Below are 15,086 nucleotides of genomic sequence, written 5' to 3'. Positions count from 1 at the left end.
AATAATAATGGTTATGACAAACAGTATGAATTTTTAGTCCATTGTCTCTTCTCTTTTTTGCCTATGTTTAATTGTGTTAATTTACTTATTAATTAGTTGGGGGAATGACTTTCTCTGATTTTGCTATACGTCACTTTAACTTCCACTCTTACTTGCTTCTTACAGAGAAAAAAACCCTTATAATTTGTGATACTATCCATAAACTTATTTAAACTTTTAGGGCACTTCTAAAAGATTATTACCAAAACCTATCATACCAAATCCTTCACTGCTCTACAGTGATTTAGGTAGCATGATATTAGGAGAGTCAGGATGTTTAACATTAAGGTGTAGATTCTTTATAATTATGAATTTCACTGCTATGACAAAAATATATATATGCTGTAGTGATCTATCCTGCTCAGCTAAAATTAATTTTCTAGAGATGTGCTTATTTCCAACTATAGTATTTTTTTAGACATTAATTTCATTTAGAATTTCATCTGGACAAGGATCTGGGTTAGGCTAAGTACTTATCATTTACTGCAACTATAAACTGGGTCCTGAAGAAGTGTTTTGACCTTCTTCAGGAGTCCAGGCATAAACTTGTTTCCTATCTTCCTGTTAGGTTCTTTGAGCGGAGTCGTTAATTGTGCTCAAGAGTGACATTGCTGGGAAATGGTCTCCTCTACTTATGCACAGGATGGGCACTGTAGTGCTCAGACAACTGCAGTATGAGATAATACATGCTTGCCTCACCAATAACTTCAAGCTATTCAGTCTCTGTGGTGGCTCAGTCTGGGGCCTCCCTGGAATAAAGTGCCAACAGCGTGTTTTTTTTTATGATGAGAATGTATGTTAGCTGGAGACTGATATCACTTCACTGTCCACTTGAGATTTATCTCACTGAGGACCAGAGGCTAAACTTGAACAAAGATTTGAGCAGTAAAATTCTAATGTTTTCAGTTTGTTTAGTTCCTTTGTTATTTGGATATGAGCTCACAGTGCAACACTGCTGCAGAGACAGAGAATACCACCCTAGGGGTGTATATATAAAGCTATCTCTTGTAAGACAAAATAAATAATAAGGCCTTGGGTGATATGACATGTTGCAATACAATTTTGGGCTCTTTATTATAAAGCAGGACATCAGGAAGTTATTGGACAACAAAAGCATTCAAGTAACTGACTAAGGAGATACTGATTGAACTTTATCTGGAGAGAGAGGGAAACTGTGTGAGGAGTCTGTGTTGCAAATACTGCATATTTGAGTAATGTGGAGAGTTGAAGTTGTGCAATAATAATTAGTAGTAGCCATCTGACAGAAACTCCTATCAATGGCCCTATTTTAGGATTGATGGTCAAAGATACCTACTTGCTAGTGCCAGTTAATGTTGTGCCACCACCACCATTTGCAGATCTGTCATACATTGCTAAATTTTCAATGAACTGTAGCACTCAAAAGCAAAAAAAAAAAAAAAAAAAAAAAAAGAAAAAAAAGAGCAATTTGTGTGAAAAAACTCAGTTAAATATCTGTTAATAATTGGATAAAACCAGAAAATAATTTTGGAAAATGTTATTTCTCAGCAGTGTTCTTACTCAAATTGTCTTCTAATCAGACATAGAAATTAGTAAGAATGGAGTAAGTAAAATATCAAAATAGATTATGGTGGTACAGCATCATTAAAAGCATGTGTATGAAACCTCTGTTGTTTGGAATTTCAGGTAAGGCTGTGAATAATAGTTAAGTTCTTCAACAACCAGATTAGAGATGTATAGACTCTATCTAACGGTATTGATCAGTAATGTGTTGGAGACTTGCATAGATAAAGATTGCTTGTGAGGGCAGCAGGATGAAAGATAGTGTGGCAGAAGCATACCAAATATACTGTGGAGAAGGTAAAGTGAACACTCCAGTTTATAATTGGAAATGATACAGGAGCAGAATAGGGTTCAGAATGAAAGCTTTTAAATAGTAGATAAGTAACTTATTTTCATCAGTTCATTAGTATCTGAAAAACTAGTTGTGTAGGTTAAAAGTTCCATGTTGAGGAGGAGAAAATATAAATTTTACGTAGACCTGGGCATGCTTATCTAATGTATTTTTCCTAAAGAATCATTGTTTCAAGGATTAAGCCAGCCACTGGTTCAGAAAGATTAAGAGATTTTAAGAAAATATGGGCATTTAGTGTGTTTTGCTGCTGGCCATTTTCAGAGATGAGATCCCAGACTTGAATGGACAAATGTCTGTTCTCATATGTTGTCTTTTATGTTTCTACTGCTTGTGGTGCATTCCTTATTGCTTCTTACGTCCTTGGCTCTTTACTTTTCCCATAGACACATTAATGTACTCCCCCTATTTTGCATTTGCTCTGTCTAAAATAAAGTCTGAAGAGAGAGAATAAAAAATCACAGCTGGGAACTGAAAGATGAATAATAGCTTTACAAAGTGCCAATGAGAAGACTTGGAAGCTCAGCTGTGCAGAAGGACTGTATTGCTTTATTTGAGTTGATGTGTGTGTTACCTAAGGTTTGGTTCTGTTGTTTCATCCCCTACTATGCACAAGTTCATAATAATCTTAGTGCATTCACTTTTTGTATAATTTCTGTTCTCACAACCCCCTTTCTTTCCAGGTTTTTATTCTTCATCCAGTATCACTGGCTGTCTGCCATGCCTGTGCCACACAGCTGGTTCAGTGAATCAGGTCTGTGATAAACTAACTGGCCAATGCATTTGCCAAGATGCTTCTGTAACAGGACAGACATGTGAGCGTTGCAAAGAACTGTATTTTGGATTTGACTCTGTCACAGGGAGGTGAGTGTTTCTTTGTTACAGGTGCATATAACATCCTCGGAACCTTTTTCTCATAGCTCATTGAAAAGTTTAGTGACAATAAGAAGGTGTGCACCAATTACATTAACCCTTCTCTGAATTCATTTGTGCACTCTGATTTACATGTGGTATTTTACACAACCTGTACTCCCAGGAGCTGAAGGAAATGGAAGTTTTGCCACAGGTTGAAGTAGAAATAACATGAAAGCTGTCTAATGCTAATGCTATCTAATGTCATAATTATTTGGTAACTGTTTCTCTACATTTCGCCCGTATCTTCAATAAGATGTGATGGTTTCTGAGGTATTACTCATTGACTATTAAAACACAGGTAATATGCCATTCTTATAACTAGTGAATGCTTTTAAAGATCTCAGATATTTTAATGGGGAAAAAGAGGTAAAAATGAAAAATACAGATATTTCTGACTTTCCAGATTTTGTTTAGCAGCAGCAGTAGAAATACAGCACCTTTCCTCTTAAAAATCTGTTTTTCTGAAGCAATGTTTTCTTTTTCAGCATTTAGTTATCTGCCACAGGATAAATTGTTTATCTAATGTAGCCTGGGGGGTCTAGGTACGCTGAAATTTTATGGATATATTCCCTGGAATGTAAGGGGAAAACATATCTGTAGGTAGTGCATTTTTATTCCAACTGTTGCTCAATCTTTCCAGGATTATCCTTCTTGCTTATCCACACAATGTCAATTTCCTTTTAAATATTGTCCAGAAAGATTGTGCAGCTGTAATGTTAATCGTATTTTAATGCAGACTGATTTTGTTAAATTGTTATATTTAGTATTTTTGCCTTTAAAAACCACAACCAAACAAAACCACAGGAAAAGCAACATCTGTACAATGTGTACAACATTCTCCTTCCCTGAGCTCCTTTTGCCCCAGCTAGTGTGGGGGCAGACATGCTTTTAGGCAGGGACTGTAAGTGTTGTCTGCATATATTTGACATTATTCTGCAGGTTTTTCACTTTAACTTTTATGTCACTGCACTTATTGGGAGATTTTTAGAATTAATTTTTTTACTGTTGTGGGTCACAGAGGAATCTGCTAATGGCTGTAAAGTAATCTGTGGGAATAAGGACTTCCTATTCTCACTTCCTGTCATTTCTAATGGTGAGGAATAAAACGTGTAATACTAAAGCTCCCTTTTAAATATGTTTTCCTTATTGTTAACAATCACTTTTTTTCTTAGGTACTTGAAAGAGAGGGTTTTTTTTTAGGAGATGATGGAGAGGTTTGTGTCTCTGTTAAGCAATAGCTTTCCTCAACTAGATATTTGCCCTCAATTACCTGCATTTTGCGCTGTCTTCTGAAACTCAAACTGGAAATAACTAGAATTACCTAGATCCAGATCTGATTGTAAAGACAGAAAGTTTTTACAGTTCTGGAATTTGAATCAGAGTTGGCTTTAATGCTTTAATACTACTTAACCCTCATGACAGGATTGAAGACTTGCTCTGGTAGTACATTAACATAATTAACTTGTGTTCCATATGCTTGGCTTCCTTTTGGTTATCATCTACTTGCAGTATAGCTCGTTCCTTGGGCAGAAACTTTTGCCCACTGAAAATGATAATCAAAGTCTTTATTTTTTAATCTATTTTAATCCATTTATTTAGCTGTTAGTATCTTCTTAAAAGAGTAATATGCTTTTTCTTTCTCCATAAAGTTACAAAGTCATTTAAACCATCCTTGCTCTAAGCGTCTTCTACAGATGCTGTGGTTACAGAAAGAAAAGGATATGAGCTATCTGTAGTGGCAAAGGCGTATCTGCTTTAACACAATAGCAGAAAAGAAGCGAAAGTTGTGATACAGACCATGGGGCTTTAAAATTCTCCCACCCTAAGGAATGTAAATGTGAGGTGATTTATTTTGTGGTATTTTTGAGATAACACATGTTTTAATGCATTTCAGCTTATGAAACAGGAAAATTTCTTCTGCAATTAAAAAATTAGGTCTTGCAGAAGTGTGAACAGATCTGTAATGGTTGTAGGCACTGGTACACATTTGAAGTGCTTTACCTCTGTATTGTTTGCCATAATGAACTGGTCGATGAACATCACAAATTGTTTATCTATATATATATCTTGACAGATTACTGTTTATGAAATCCATTTAGCAAGTGAGGTTTTCCCATAAGGATGAAAAATGAAGATTTTAAACAGATTGCTGAAGAGGCTTTAACTGCACCTGGAGAGTCAATGTAATAAAGGTTTCTCTATGTTAATATTACAAAACCCATTTATCCTCAGAAAATCAATATTGCAATTCATCTTGGCCTGACATTTCTCTTTCCATGTTTTAAAAGTCTGTTTTCCTTGATTATATATAATTCTTTTTTAATAGAACTCAAATCTATTTGATAGAACTCAAATCCATTTGACTCGTACAATCTTGAAGAAGTCCCATTTAGCAATAACTCTGGAAATATTTCTTAAATGATTAAAAGTTTACAAGAATTCGTTATTTCTTTTTTTAAGATCCTTAATTGGCTAAATCCTTAATCCAGACTGTAAAGAATGAACTGTGCATAGCAACAGATCTGGTTCTGGTGTTCTGCAGTTTAGGAAAATGATGCATGTGATTACACAAACATAATGTGTAATCCTGCGGAGCTGAATATGGTGACACGAATGCTGCTATGTACAGGATCTGGAGTCCAGTTCAGTGTAGGTGGAGGCAAAGACCCTACACTTACCCTAGAATTTCTGCAGCAAGCAGAAAGCAGCAGCCCCACCCTGCCAGGCACTGAAAACTATTACTGTGGCTGTATGTGTATGTGAGTTTGATTGTCTCATGAGTGAATGATAATGAAAACTGGAATACTCAGGGGACCCTTATTCCGAAGAGATGAGGTAATATGCAGATGCAGTAAGAGCAGCTTGTCTTTTACTGTGTATCTATTGAGACGCTTTCTTTAACTACCCCCCCAATGTACTAAATTATCATCACACAATGAAATTATGAAATAATAAAGTGCTCTCTCACTGAGCAAATAATTCTGTCTTTGTTTTTTTCTGTAACTAAACTGTTTCTTTTTTCAGTCATGACATTTATATAGTCTAAATAAAATCTCAGTTTGAAGGGGCATTGGAATGCACTGTCTGCAGATGAAAAGACTTATACAGTTTGAAAAAATTGCCCTTTTCTCTTGACTGTAAAAGATATCAAACTACAATCTAGTGTTTTCCAAGACAGAATGTATTTTATTTATTCCCAAAAGGATATTAGCCCATAAAACAAATTTGCAGCTTATTTTGGAGCTTTAGCTTTTACCAGCCTTTTTAAGGGTGTTGAATGATTCCCCAGGAGATCACACAGCACGAGCTGCTGTGGAGTAAAGGAACTCTTAATACAAAGAGCTCTGTGATGGGCAGAAAATATATGTGAAAATTTTCTTAAACCTGTTTAAAAATCTGTCACATTTAGTGTCTATTTCACTGATTATTGACCTGAATTTTAGTATAGAATAGAATCATAGAATAGTTAGGGTTGAAAAGGACCTTAAGATCATCAAGTTCCAACCCCCCTGCCATGGGCATCCTAATATGAAAACAGTTTCAACCCTCCCTTGCCTTAAAAAAACATTAACCATAACTGAACTCACTTTTATCTCTGCCTTCGTATAGATAAGAGATAAACTAAGGTGATAGTGATGGCTGTGAAAATGCCAAAGTAACTTGTATAAAGGCATCACCACTTAGTTCCCTAGATCTGATGAAACTGGACAAGGAAAGATTAGACAAGTAAAAATCAACAAGTTCTGTTTACGTCTTAGTGTTAGGAGAGCAAAGGGAACATGGCATGACTCTCTCCCTCTTGTGCTTCTTCAAGGTCTTTTTGCTGTTTCATCATCTTGGGTCCTAGCAGCTGGAGTAAGTTAAGATTCTCTCAAGGCTGATGCTGCTTATGCCTGAGAATTGGACCTTTTCCAGCTCAGGGCAAGGAGAATGAAGTATGGATATCCCAGTATGTTTTAGCTGCACTGTACAGTCTCACATTTTCCTGAGTCCATGTTATTTCAAAACTATCCTTAATGTGCAGCAATTGAAATATAGTGAAATTAAAATCTAAAGTGCAAAGTTTTATTTGCCATTGTTGACTTTCTGTTATGACAAATAATGGCAGTCTGTTTTGCAATAGGTAGCATAACAGTGTTTGCAGTAAGGAAAAAACTGCTTTGCTTAACTTCTGAGATGCTCTGAGCCTTTGAATAGTTGCATAATCTGATATTAGTAACCCCGCTACAAATGAATGTCAGTGGGGAAAATAGTATATCAAATGAAAAACAAGGTGATCACGAGAGAAGTTGACTGCAAGAGATTTCACATGCAAAAGCCATAGCACAAATTAATCCTGAAAGTACGTGACTTTTTTTTGCACAATTAAGATGTGGCATTCATGTGTTACGAATGCTTTTAAAGTTGTTGTTATTCTAAATTAAAAAATAATTCAGTGTACACATTTTATCAGATATTCTTTTTAGTTATTTTTAGTTTTGTCCATCAGGCTGCAATGAAAATGTGTTTTCTGTTATAAAATTCAGATTTTTGCTATTTGGTTTCCTTTCACTGTTTTAATCTGAGGGTTTTTTCCACCCAATTTGTGTCTACATTCATTCTTCTTTCTTCACAGTGTGTTATCTGTTTCAACTTCAAGTTGCCTTTGTGGACAAAGAATTATTAACAATTTTTTTTTCAACAAAAGCCTACTTTTCTGTAAGTTAGAAGCATTCATATTTTGTGCAGAAACCCATAAAACTGTATCAGTGTATTCTAGTACGTAGAGTATACATGTACTGGTAAACTCTAGAGCTCTGCAAGAAAGGCTGTGCAAGTGTGGCAGGACTGAGTGCATAATGTGGTTATTGGCAAATGTTACTATCCAGTTTCTATATAGATAAATGTATACATAAAAGCCCTTTAATTCTAAGCAGTTTAAATCTAATTTAGACTATTATTCTGTCATTGAGATGTTAATGTTTATTTTTTTAGAATGCAGGCAGCATTTTGATAAGATTTACTTCTTTTTCACCAGACTAATGGGTTTTCTTCTGTGTCTCAAGCTCCTGAACTGTTGATGATTCCTTAATTATGTTACCCTAGGATCCTTTAAACCAAACCCTACTGTGCTTAACTGCAGTGTCAATGTGTTTTGATCATTTCCTTGCTTTATTTTTGTTTGTAGATGTCAGCACTGTAATTGTCATCCTGCAGGAGCCATTAGTGGAACTTGTCATCTTGTTACTGGACAATGTTTTTGTAAACAATTTGTAACTGGCTTGAAATGTGACAACTGTGTTCCGGATGCTAGTAATTTGGATGTCCACAACTTATTTGGCTGCAGTAAGAGTAAGTGGATGTTAGATCTTAAAAGCATGTATTTCAGATTAGCGTTTTGTTTTTGTTGATTTAGTGAGTTTTAAATTAGGTCAGCCTAATGTTGTCTGTTCTGTGAAGTTTGGGTGATTTTCACTGTGAGTACCTCAGGAGTGTTTTCTAGAGAGAGATGCACAGAATGCTTCCTGTCATACACACAGCTTATGCTTGCAGTACTACCCGGTGAGAAATAATGGCCCATAATTCCCTTGCACTTCCCACTATGTTCTTTGCAGTAACCAATGCAGAGTTCACCTTTTAGTCACACAAATGCAATAGTATTTGTACAACTTACAGTTTAGCCCCCTTTCCTGCCATTAACAGGAAGCAGGAGATCTGCTTTCAGGTGGTCTGAAGAACAGAAGGTCTGTTCAAGACCTGCTCCTTGTGATTAATTCAGAATCCACTCAGTGGAATGTAGCCTCTCTCCTCTGGAGGCTGCTTTTTCAGTTGCTTTGGAAAAATATGCAGTATGGTTTAAGAGTGTCATAAATCTGCATGTGTGAGGTGGGCCTAATGCTATGCTGAGGGTCATATCAAGAATTGTAAAGAAACACATTGCAATGGAATATCTGTATTTCTGCCCTTGCAGTGAGTCTGGATCTGAAGAGAGAGCACAATTTCAGCCTTTGTGTCATAATTAGTCAGAATTAAATGTTCAGATTTACTCAGCAGTGCAAAGCTGGCAGGGATTTTAAAGGAGAGGAAAAATATATGTAATAAGAAAATTAAATTATCAAGTTGTCTTCAGGTTGATGTTCAGAAACAGGCTTTGAGGACATCATACCATGCAATGTAAATATGTTCTTCAGATGCTAAGTAGTTATTTCTGTCAGCAGGCCTAATTAGTAATGGCCACACCGATCCTACTGTGAGACTTAGGTAGCCATGTATAATGCAACAACAGGGTTAGACATTCCCAAGTACTCTCTGAAGTATGTTTCTAGATCCTCCTTCAAGAGATTATTTTTTATGTGTATTCTGTGTAGGTATTTGTGTGACATTCATCATTGCGATGTGCACACTATTGGCTTGCAAGCATGTACATACACACACGAAGAGTTAGTTTACAAGGACAGACAGCTTCAGTCTGGAATCGTATCCCTTTGATTCCGATTTGTATTTCACTGAAAATCAGTTTAAATTTCAAATAATATGCATTGTGGGATGCACAGTGCCAGAAATGTGATAGAAGGAAGAGACTGATTTGTTTCCAAAGATGCTTATTTTTTTAAGTGTTCAGATACAGTTTGGTTTTGTTTTCCCTCATGATCTTCTGTAGAAAGCAGAGTATCTATTCATCGTGCAGATAGTTGATTGGCTTGTTTCTTTAAAACAGGTAGGATGTCTCAATTGAATGTATAATAATAATAATACATGGTGCTTTTATGATGCTTTCATCTTCAAAGTGCTTTGCAAACAGAAACCAACCTACTTATTTATGTTGGGGTATACATTGGATAAAGGTCAATGGCAATTCAACTATAAGATTGATTAATAATAATATGACACAGATAAATAATACCATAGATTGTAGTTGAAAAAATACATCAGGCAGTATTTGGAATGACAAGCAGAGTCCTCTTCTGGACATAAATGATATCGCAATTGCAGTCCCTTGGTTGCTCATACCAAAATATTTTAACTTGTTGCACAGATATACAGCTTTGCCTGGCTTGGTAGTTACGGTTATTTTCATTGCAGAATAGTATTTTGTTGACTCAGACCATTACTCATTGTAAGTCTTTGCAGAGGGAAGCAAACATAAGTTGCTGTCACCGTTCAACTCACATTCTTTAAGGAAAAAATCTATTTTTTATTTTTTTTTCTGTCCAACAATATCTTGGACGTTCCATTAAAAAAATATGAAATAAAATACTTTGCTTACACATCCACAGTGCAGACTAGCAGACACATAGGAGTAATATGCAGTAGTATGAGACTGAGAATGAAGAATGAAGGTTATGCTGATAAATTTCTGTGAGTACTCAGGTCTTGTGAGCATGTATTGCATGGAGAGAAACTTTCCAAAATGTCAAAGGGATTTAGGAGTATTTATCTTTTTTGGATTCTTTACTCTTGTAAATACTCTACTCCTGTAGATACTTAAGCATACATTCACTTCCTAACTCAGCTGAACAAAACCCCTCTAGATTGGCAGCAAAGCAACCTCTGCTTTCTAGTGGGAGATGGTGACTGTGTTCTGTTGAATGCAATGAATTCTAGAAATATATTCTGCTATGTCTTGGCTGAGAGACTGCAGTAGAAGCAGGGCTTTTCATTGTCTTACTCTAAATAAAAAACTTCAACTCACTTTTTAGGTTTGTATTAGAAGCCCATATGTTTAAAAAGCCACTGATGTTCGCCTAAGTCTCCACATCCATCACTTGTGTGGCTTGAGGTACTCATGTTGTTTTCTGACTGCAACTTCACTCTTTGCTTCTCGTCTGCTATTAGCTTGGCCAAACAGATTTTGATAATTAACTTTTGGCAAATAGTGTGTATTAAGCAAATATCCATGTAATGAGGATGGTGATAGTTTATAACAGGAGAGAAGATGAATGAAACCCACATGTTTCTAATGTTGATATTTTTGTGTGAGGAAAATATGTGAGGAACATAAGGAAGAAATGCTAATGCATGCAGGAATGTAAGAATGCTTGTGTACGTATGAATGTAAGGAAGAAAAGTTTATTGGGTGGTTCTGGATCCACCTTCTGGTAGCTTACTTTACATGCTGATTTCTGTGCTGCCTTATTCTCATTCTCGGACCAAAATGTTTTCTCTAAATCCACACTATAGAATCATAGAATCATTTAGGTTGGAAAAGATCTTTAATATCATTGAGTCCACCCATAAAACAGTATGTTTACGTGCATGTCCTTGTATATGGGTATATTTATGCATGTAAAGTTTAATTATTGAGTGATAGCCATTATCTTAGAATGGACCATGATCACACAGTTGGATTACGGAAGAGACACAGGAAAGGTTTTGCTCTTTATGAAAATGTGAGACTTTTGGCCTGTGAGCCAGAGGTTTGTTTTGCTCTTCACTGATACCAGAGCAATTAAGTAGCACATTTTCCAAAGTTAATGGAGGTGATAGCAGAGTAGTATTTTGGTAAATAAGAACCTGAAGCTGGTTTCTTAAAATGTTAGCCGCCTTGTTCTCATTGATTTAAGTTTCACTGGAAACAAATAGGAGTGAATTGTCTAAATAACTAAAAATTTGCCTCGTTTTTTGTCATTTGATTAAGCAGGCTTAGTGTAACACTTCAGTAAAATTTTTAATTAGTTGGACTTTCCATTTCTATTCTATTAGATGAAGTTATGCCTGGCCTGTGAGAAAATGGAATGAATCCTCTAAACCAATAAATTATATGTTTATATTTGAAATATAGATTTCAGTAATGTGGCCAGATAGACATGTTCCCATTTTATAGAGGACTTGCAATACATTAAAAAGAAAAAAGTGTTTGGAAAACTGTGTTGTACTTGCTTTAAGGGGGGGGGGGAGGGATTAAGTTTATCTGTCATTTGTTTAAGTGTGTAAATTTGATGTTGTTGTGGTTCAAATCCAGCTGTCATTTAAGTGTACAACGCAGCTGCTTGCTCACTCTCCCCTTCCTGAACAGGACTGGGAGGCGAATCAAGGTAAAACCCCATGGGTTGAGTTAAAAAAGTTTAACTGAAATAAAATAAAATATAACAGTACGACAACAATAATAGGAAATAGAAAAAGGAATGACCACTCACTCTACCCCCCCCCAAAAAAAAACCAACCAAACCAACAAACAAAAAACAACTAAAAAAAACCTGAAAAAAACAAACCAACATACCTGGTAATTTATTATACAGTGGGGCCTCTTCAATACATTACCTCCTCCTCTGGTGACGTTCTGAAGTCTTTGCATTGTGGCCAGTCCATGATCACTTCCAAGATTCCTGGATGACTGGGGTTTCCTGTTTGAGCCCGTTGTGTGATTAATGCGTCACACTTACTCCACGCAGCATCAGTTACATGTTGTGTAGAGGAGTTTCTCCCTTTGAACATCCAGCCCAGTATGGACAACAGAGGTGCCAGGAGTAGCTGTGCTTCAGTGCCAGTCACTTTCGAAGCAGCTCAAACCCCTTCACAGGCTGTCAGTATCTTTTTCAGTGATTTGCGTGATTATTAATTACCTTCATTTTTACCTCCTTCTTTTTTTTTGGTGTGGTTTTCTTCTTTTTTTTTTTTTTTTTTTTTTTAGCTCCATTCCAGCAACCTCCTCCTACAGGAGAAGTTCTCAATTCCTCTGTCATCAGTCTTTTGTGGAGTCCCCCTGACTCACCTAATTCTAACAGGCTTACTTATCAGCTGTATAGGGATGAAGCTGAAATTTATACAACTGAAGACTACCACCCTTACAGTGAGTATTTATAGTAACATCAAAGAATTTGTGGATTTGTGTGCACATAGCTATGTATATGTGCAATTTTTCCTAAAGATTTCTCATTTGTCATTATTATTCTATGTTTTTGAATGCATAGTTCTTTTTTCCCTTAGTGAGTTCCTGTTCTGTGTTAATAATTTTCCTTGAAAGAAGTTAATATCCCAGTCTAAAATGTGGCAAACTGAGTGACCCAAAATGGCTTACAATTTTTTATTTTTTTAATCTGAAACACTTTAGAATTGACTCACCGGAAGCATTCTCTCCAGATTTCTCAAAATCTAATAGAAGCATAAAGTTCCAGATAAAGAATTAGAGTGAATGGAAGAGACCATAATGTGCTTAAACTCTTTTTTTTTCATCTTCACAGTTTTAAACTGTTAACAGATTAGGAAAGTGCCTCGAAGTTTTAGCACCTTCTGTTAAGTGGAGCTCCTGATTTGCCTCCATCAGCACCACATCTGTCGTGTTGAGGCTTGCAAAGGGATCCTCAGAAGGCAGTCCTCAAGGATTCAGCACTGTCCTAGCTGGAAAGGCATTTTGTGCTACTATTGATCTTCTTATCAAAGTGTTTTGTTTTGGTTGTTGTTTTTTTGTTTGTTTGTTTGTGGTTTTTTTTTTATTTTTCCTTTTTTAAGGCTATAGATGTGCTTTAATAGTACTCAGGTTTGATTTCTGTTGTAACAGATTCTTTAGCTTGTTGCATTTTCATCTCAATGCAGCATTAGTATTTTTCAGAAGTTGAATCTTTCTAATTATTGGCATTTACCCTGGAGGGAAAACAAAAAGACCTTTATTCAGTGGAAACACAGATTCTTGGAATGCACCTAGTATTTTTACATTTTGGTGCATCCTGCTGTGTTACAGTTGGTTACTCTGTGCCTTATGCTGTGAATTTGGACACTGCTGTGTATACCATGAAGAAAGGTATGCGACCCATGTAAGCATGGAATTAAGTGAGAGGAGAGAAATAAACGTTTAAAAAAGTTTGGAGAGGTGATAGAAAACATTCCAATTCCACAATTTGGTTTAAAAGCTTAACTTTTATAAAAATAAGAATTAACGTTATAGAGAGTAAAAATGTCTGATTGTGTTTAGCTGGCCAACAAGCCATTAACATGTTTCTATTTAACAAAATGTTACTTTGTACAAACATAGATTTTGTTTCAAAAGACATTTCTGATACTTCCTGGCAATCCCCCTACTTAATGATGTGAAGTCATCTGCTGGCATTTGAATATCAAGAATAGGTTGCTTATCCTGTAAGAGCTTTCAATAAGGTTTTTTTTCTTGGTATAGTGTGGAATTTGGAAGGCTTATAATTCAATACTGACTGAACCTTCTCATGTTCATAGTGCTGGTTACTTTTCTAGCAGCTGATACCAGCATTCTGGGTGATCTGCCTCTTCTCATGTCTGTATTTGAAAAGTTAACATGCTTGTGGTCAGCGTTAGACCTGGGGCCTTGAGTCTGGGTTGGCCTTAATCCACAGAGTCCTGGCCCATTCCAGAGACTCTTTCTGGGGGATGGGTTGGTTGTAGAGCTAGGGTGGTATTGGTGCAGTTTCTTCAGTAGGTGTGAATTCTGGAGTTGGTAGCTGGGTAGGCAGGCAGTTCTAGAGCTGGTTCCAGGGAACCTCATATCTCTAGATCAAGGCTGCTGGTTCTGAGGCAGGGAGGTCCTAGAATCTAGTTAAGGGGTACTCCTGGTTTGTCATGTCACAAGGAATTCTGATACTTGCAGGTGCTGATAGCAGCCTCACTGGGTTTTTTTCTTTCTCATTTTCTTCTCTTTTCCTTTAAGTTAAAGGCATATAGGATGGGAATCTAATCATCCCATAAAGTGTAGCTCTGCCAGGTTCCTGTAGCACTGACTCACGCTGCCTCTGTGACCATTCTTTTCTCTGGCCATAAAAGAGGGAGCTGGACTTGTGTCAGGCTCTTACTTGCCTTTATAGCAACTGCTGGTCATGCTCCTGCTCCCAGGGTTCTGGCCAGCCTGCCCAAGAGACTTACACTTGTCACATTGGCTTTGGTACCCATGTTTGTGCCCAGAAGCACTTCAGCCGGGGCAGCTGTCGATGCAGCTATAGCTACAAAGCTATGTAGAGTAACGGAAAGTAGGGGGTGAGGAAGGTAAATGTAAACCTTGGATATACATTTTTAATAATTATTTCATATTTTTTCCAAGATCAGATGCTTTAAAATGAACTATTAAGCACCATTTTAGAAGTGAAAGCACAGAAAGATGAAATATTTGGTCTTATAGTACAAAATGAATAAAAAACAAAGATACAAAACCTGTCAGAATGGTTTAGTTTGATTTTTTCTAAATCAGACCCTCTAAGCTGATGGTGATTTACATTTGAAAGAATTATTTCAAGAAAGGAATAAGAGGATGATTGTATTAATCTTGCTCATGACTGAAGCATGAACTAGGAGAAATTCAGTG

General features: G+C 36.4%; 1 protein-coding gene across 1 annotated transcript in view; it reads left to right on the top strand.

Moving 5' to 3' along the window:
- USH2A (usherin) overlaps window positions 1-15,086 on the top strand; it is a 375,196-nt gene that overhangs the window by 73,213 nt on the left and 286,897 nt on the right. The window contains exons 14-16 of the mRNA XM_061348575.1: window positions 2,614-2,794; window positions 8,013-8,176; window positions 12,456-12,614. Coding sequence (XP_061204559.1) covers window positions 2,614-2,794; window positions 8,013-8,176; window positions 12,456-12,614 — 504 coding nt within the window. The remainder of the gene's footprint in view (window positions 1-2,613; window positions 2,795-8,012; window positions 8,177-12,455; window positions 12,615-15,086) is intronic.

The sequence above is a fragment of the Neopsephotus bourkii genome, unplaced genomic scaffold (genome assembly GCF_033783945.1).
Source record: "Neopsephotus bourkii isolate Nb327-2 ecotype Australia unplaced genomic scaffold, CSIRO-AGI_Nbou_v1 NB_360, whole genome shotgun sequence".
NCBI classification, from domain to species: domain Eukaryota; kingdom Metazoa; phylum Chordata; class Aves; order Psittaciformes; family Psittacidae; genus Neopsephotus; species Neopsephotus bourkii.
Note: the sequence above shows the minus strand (reverse complement) of the source record. Positions and strands in the feature narration are given on the sequence as shown.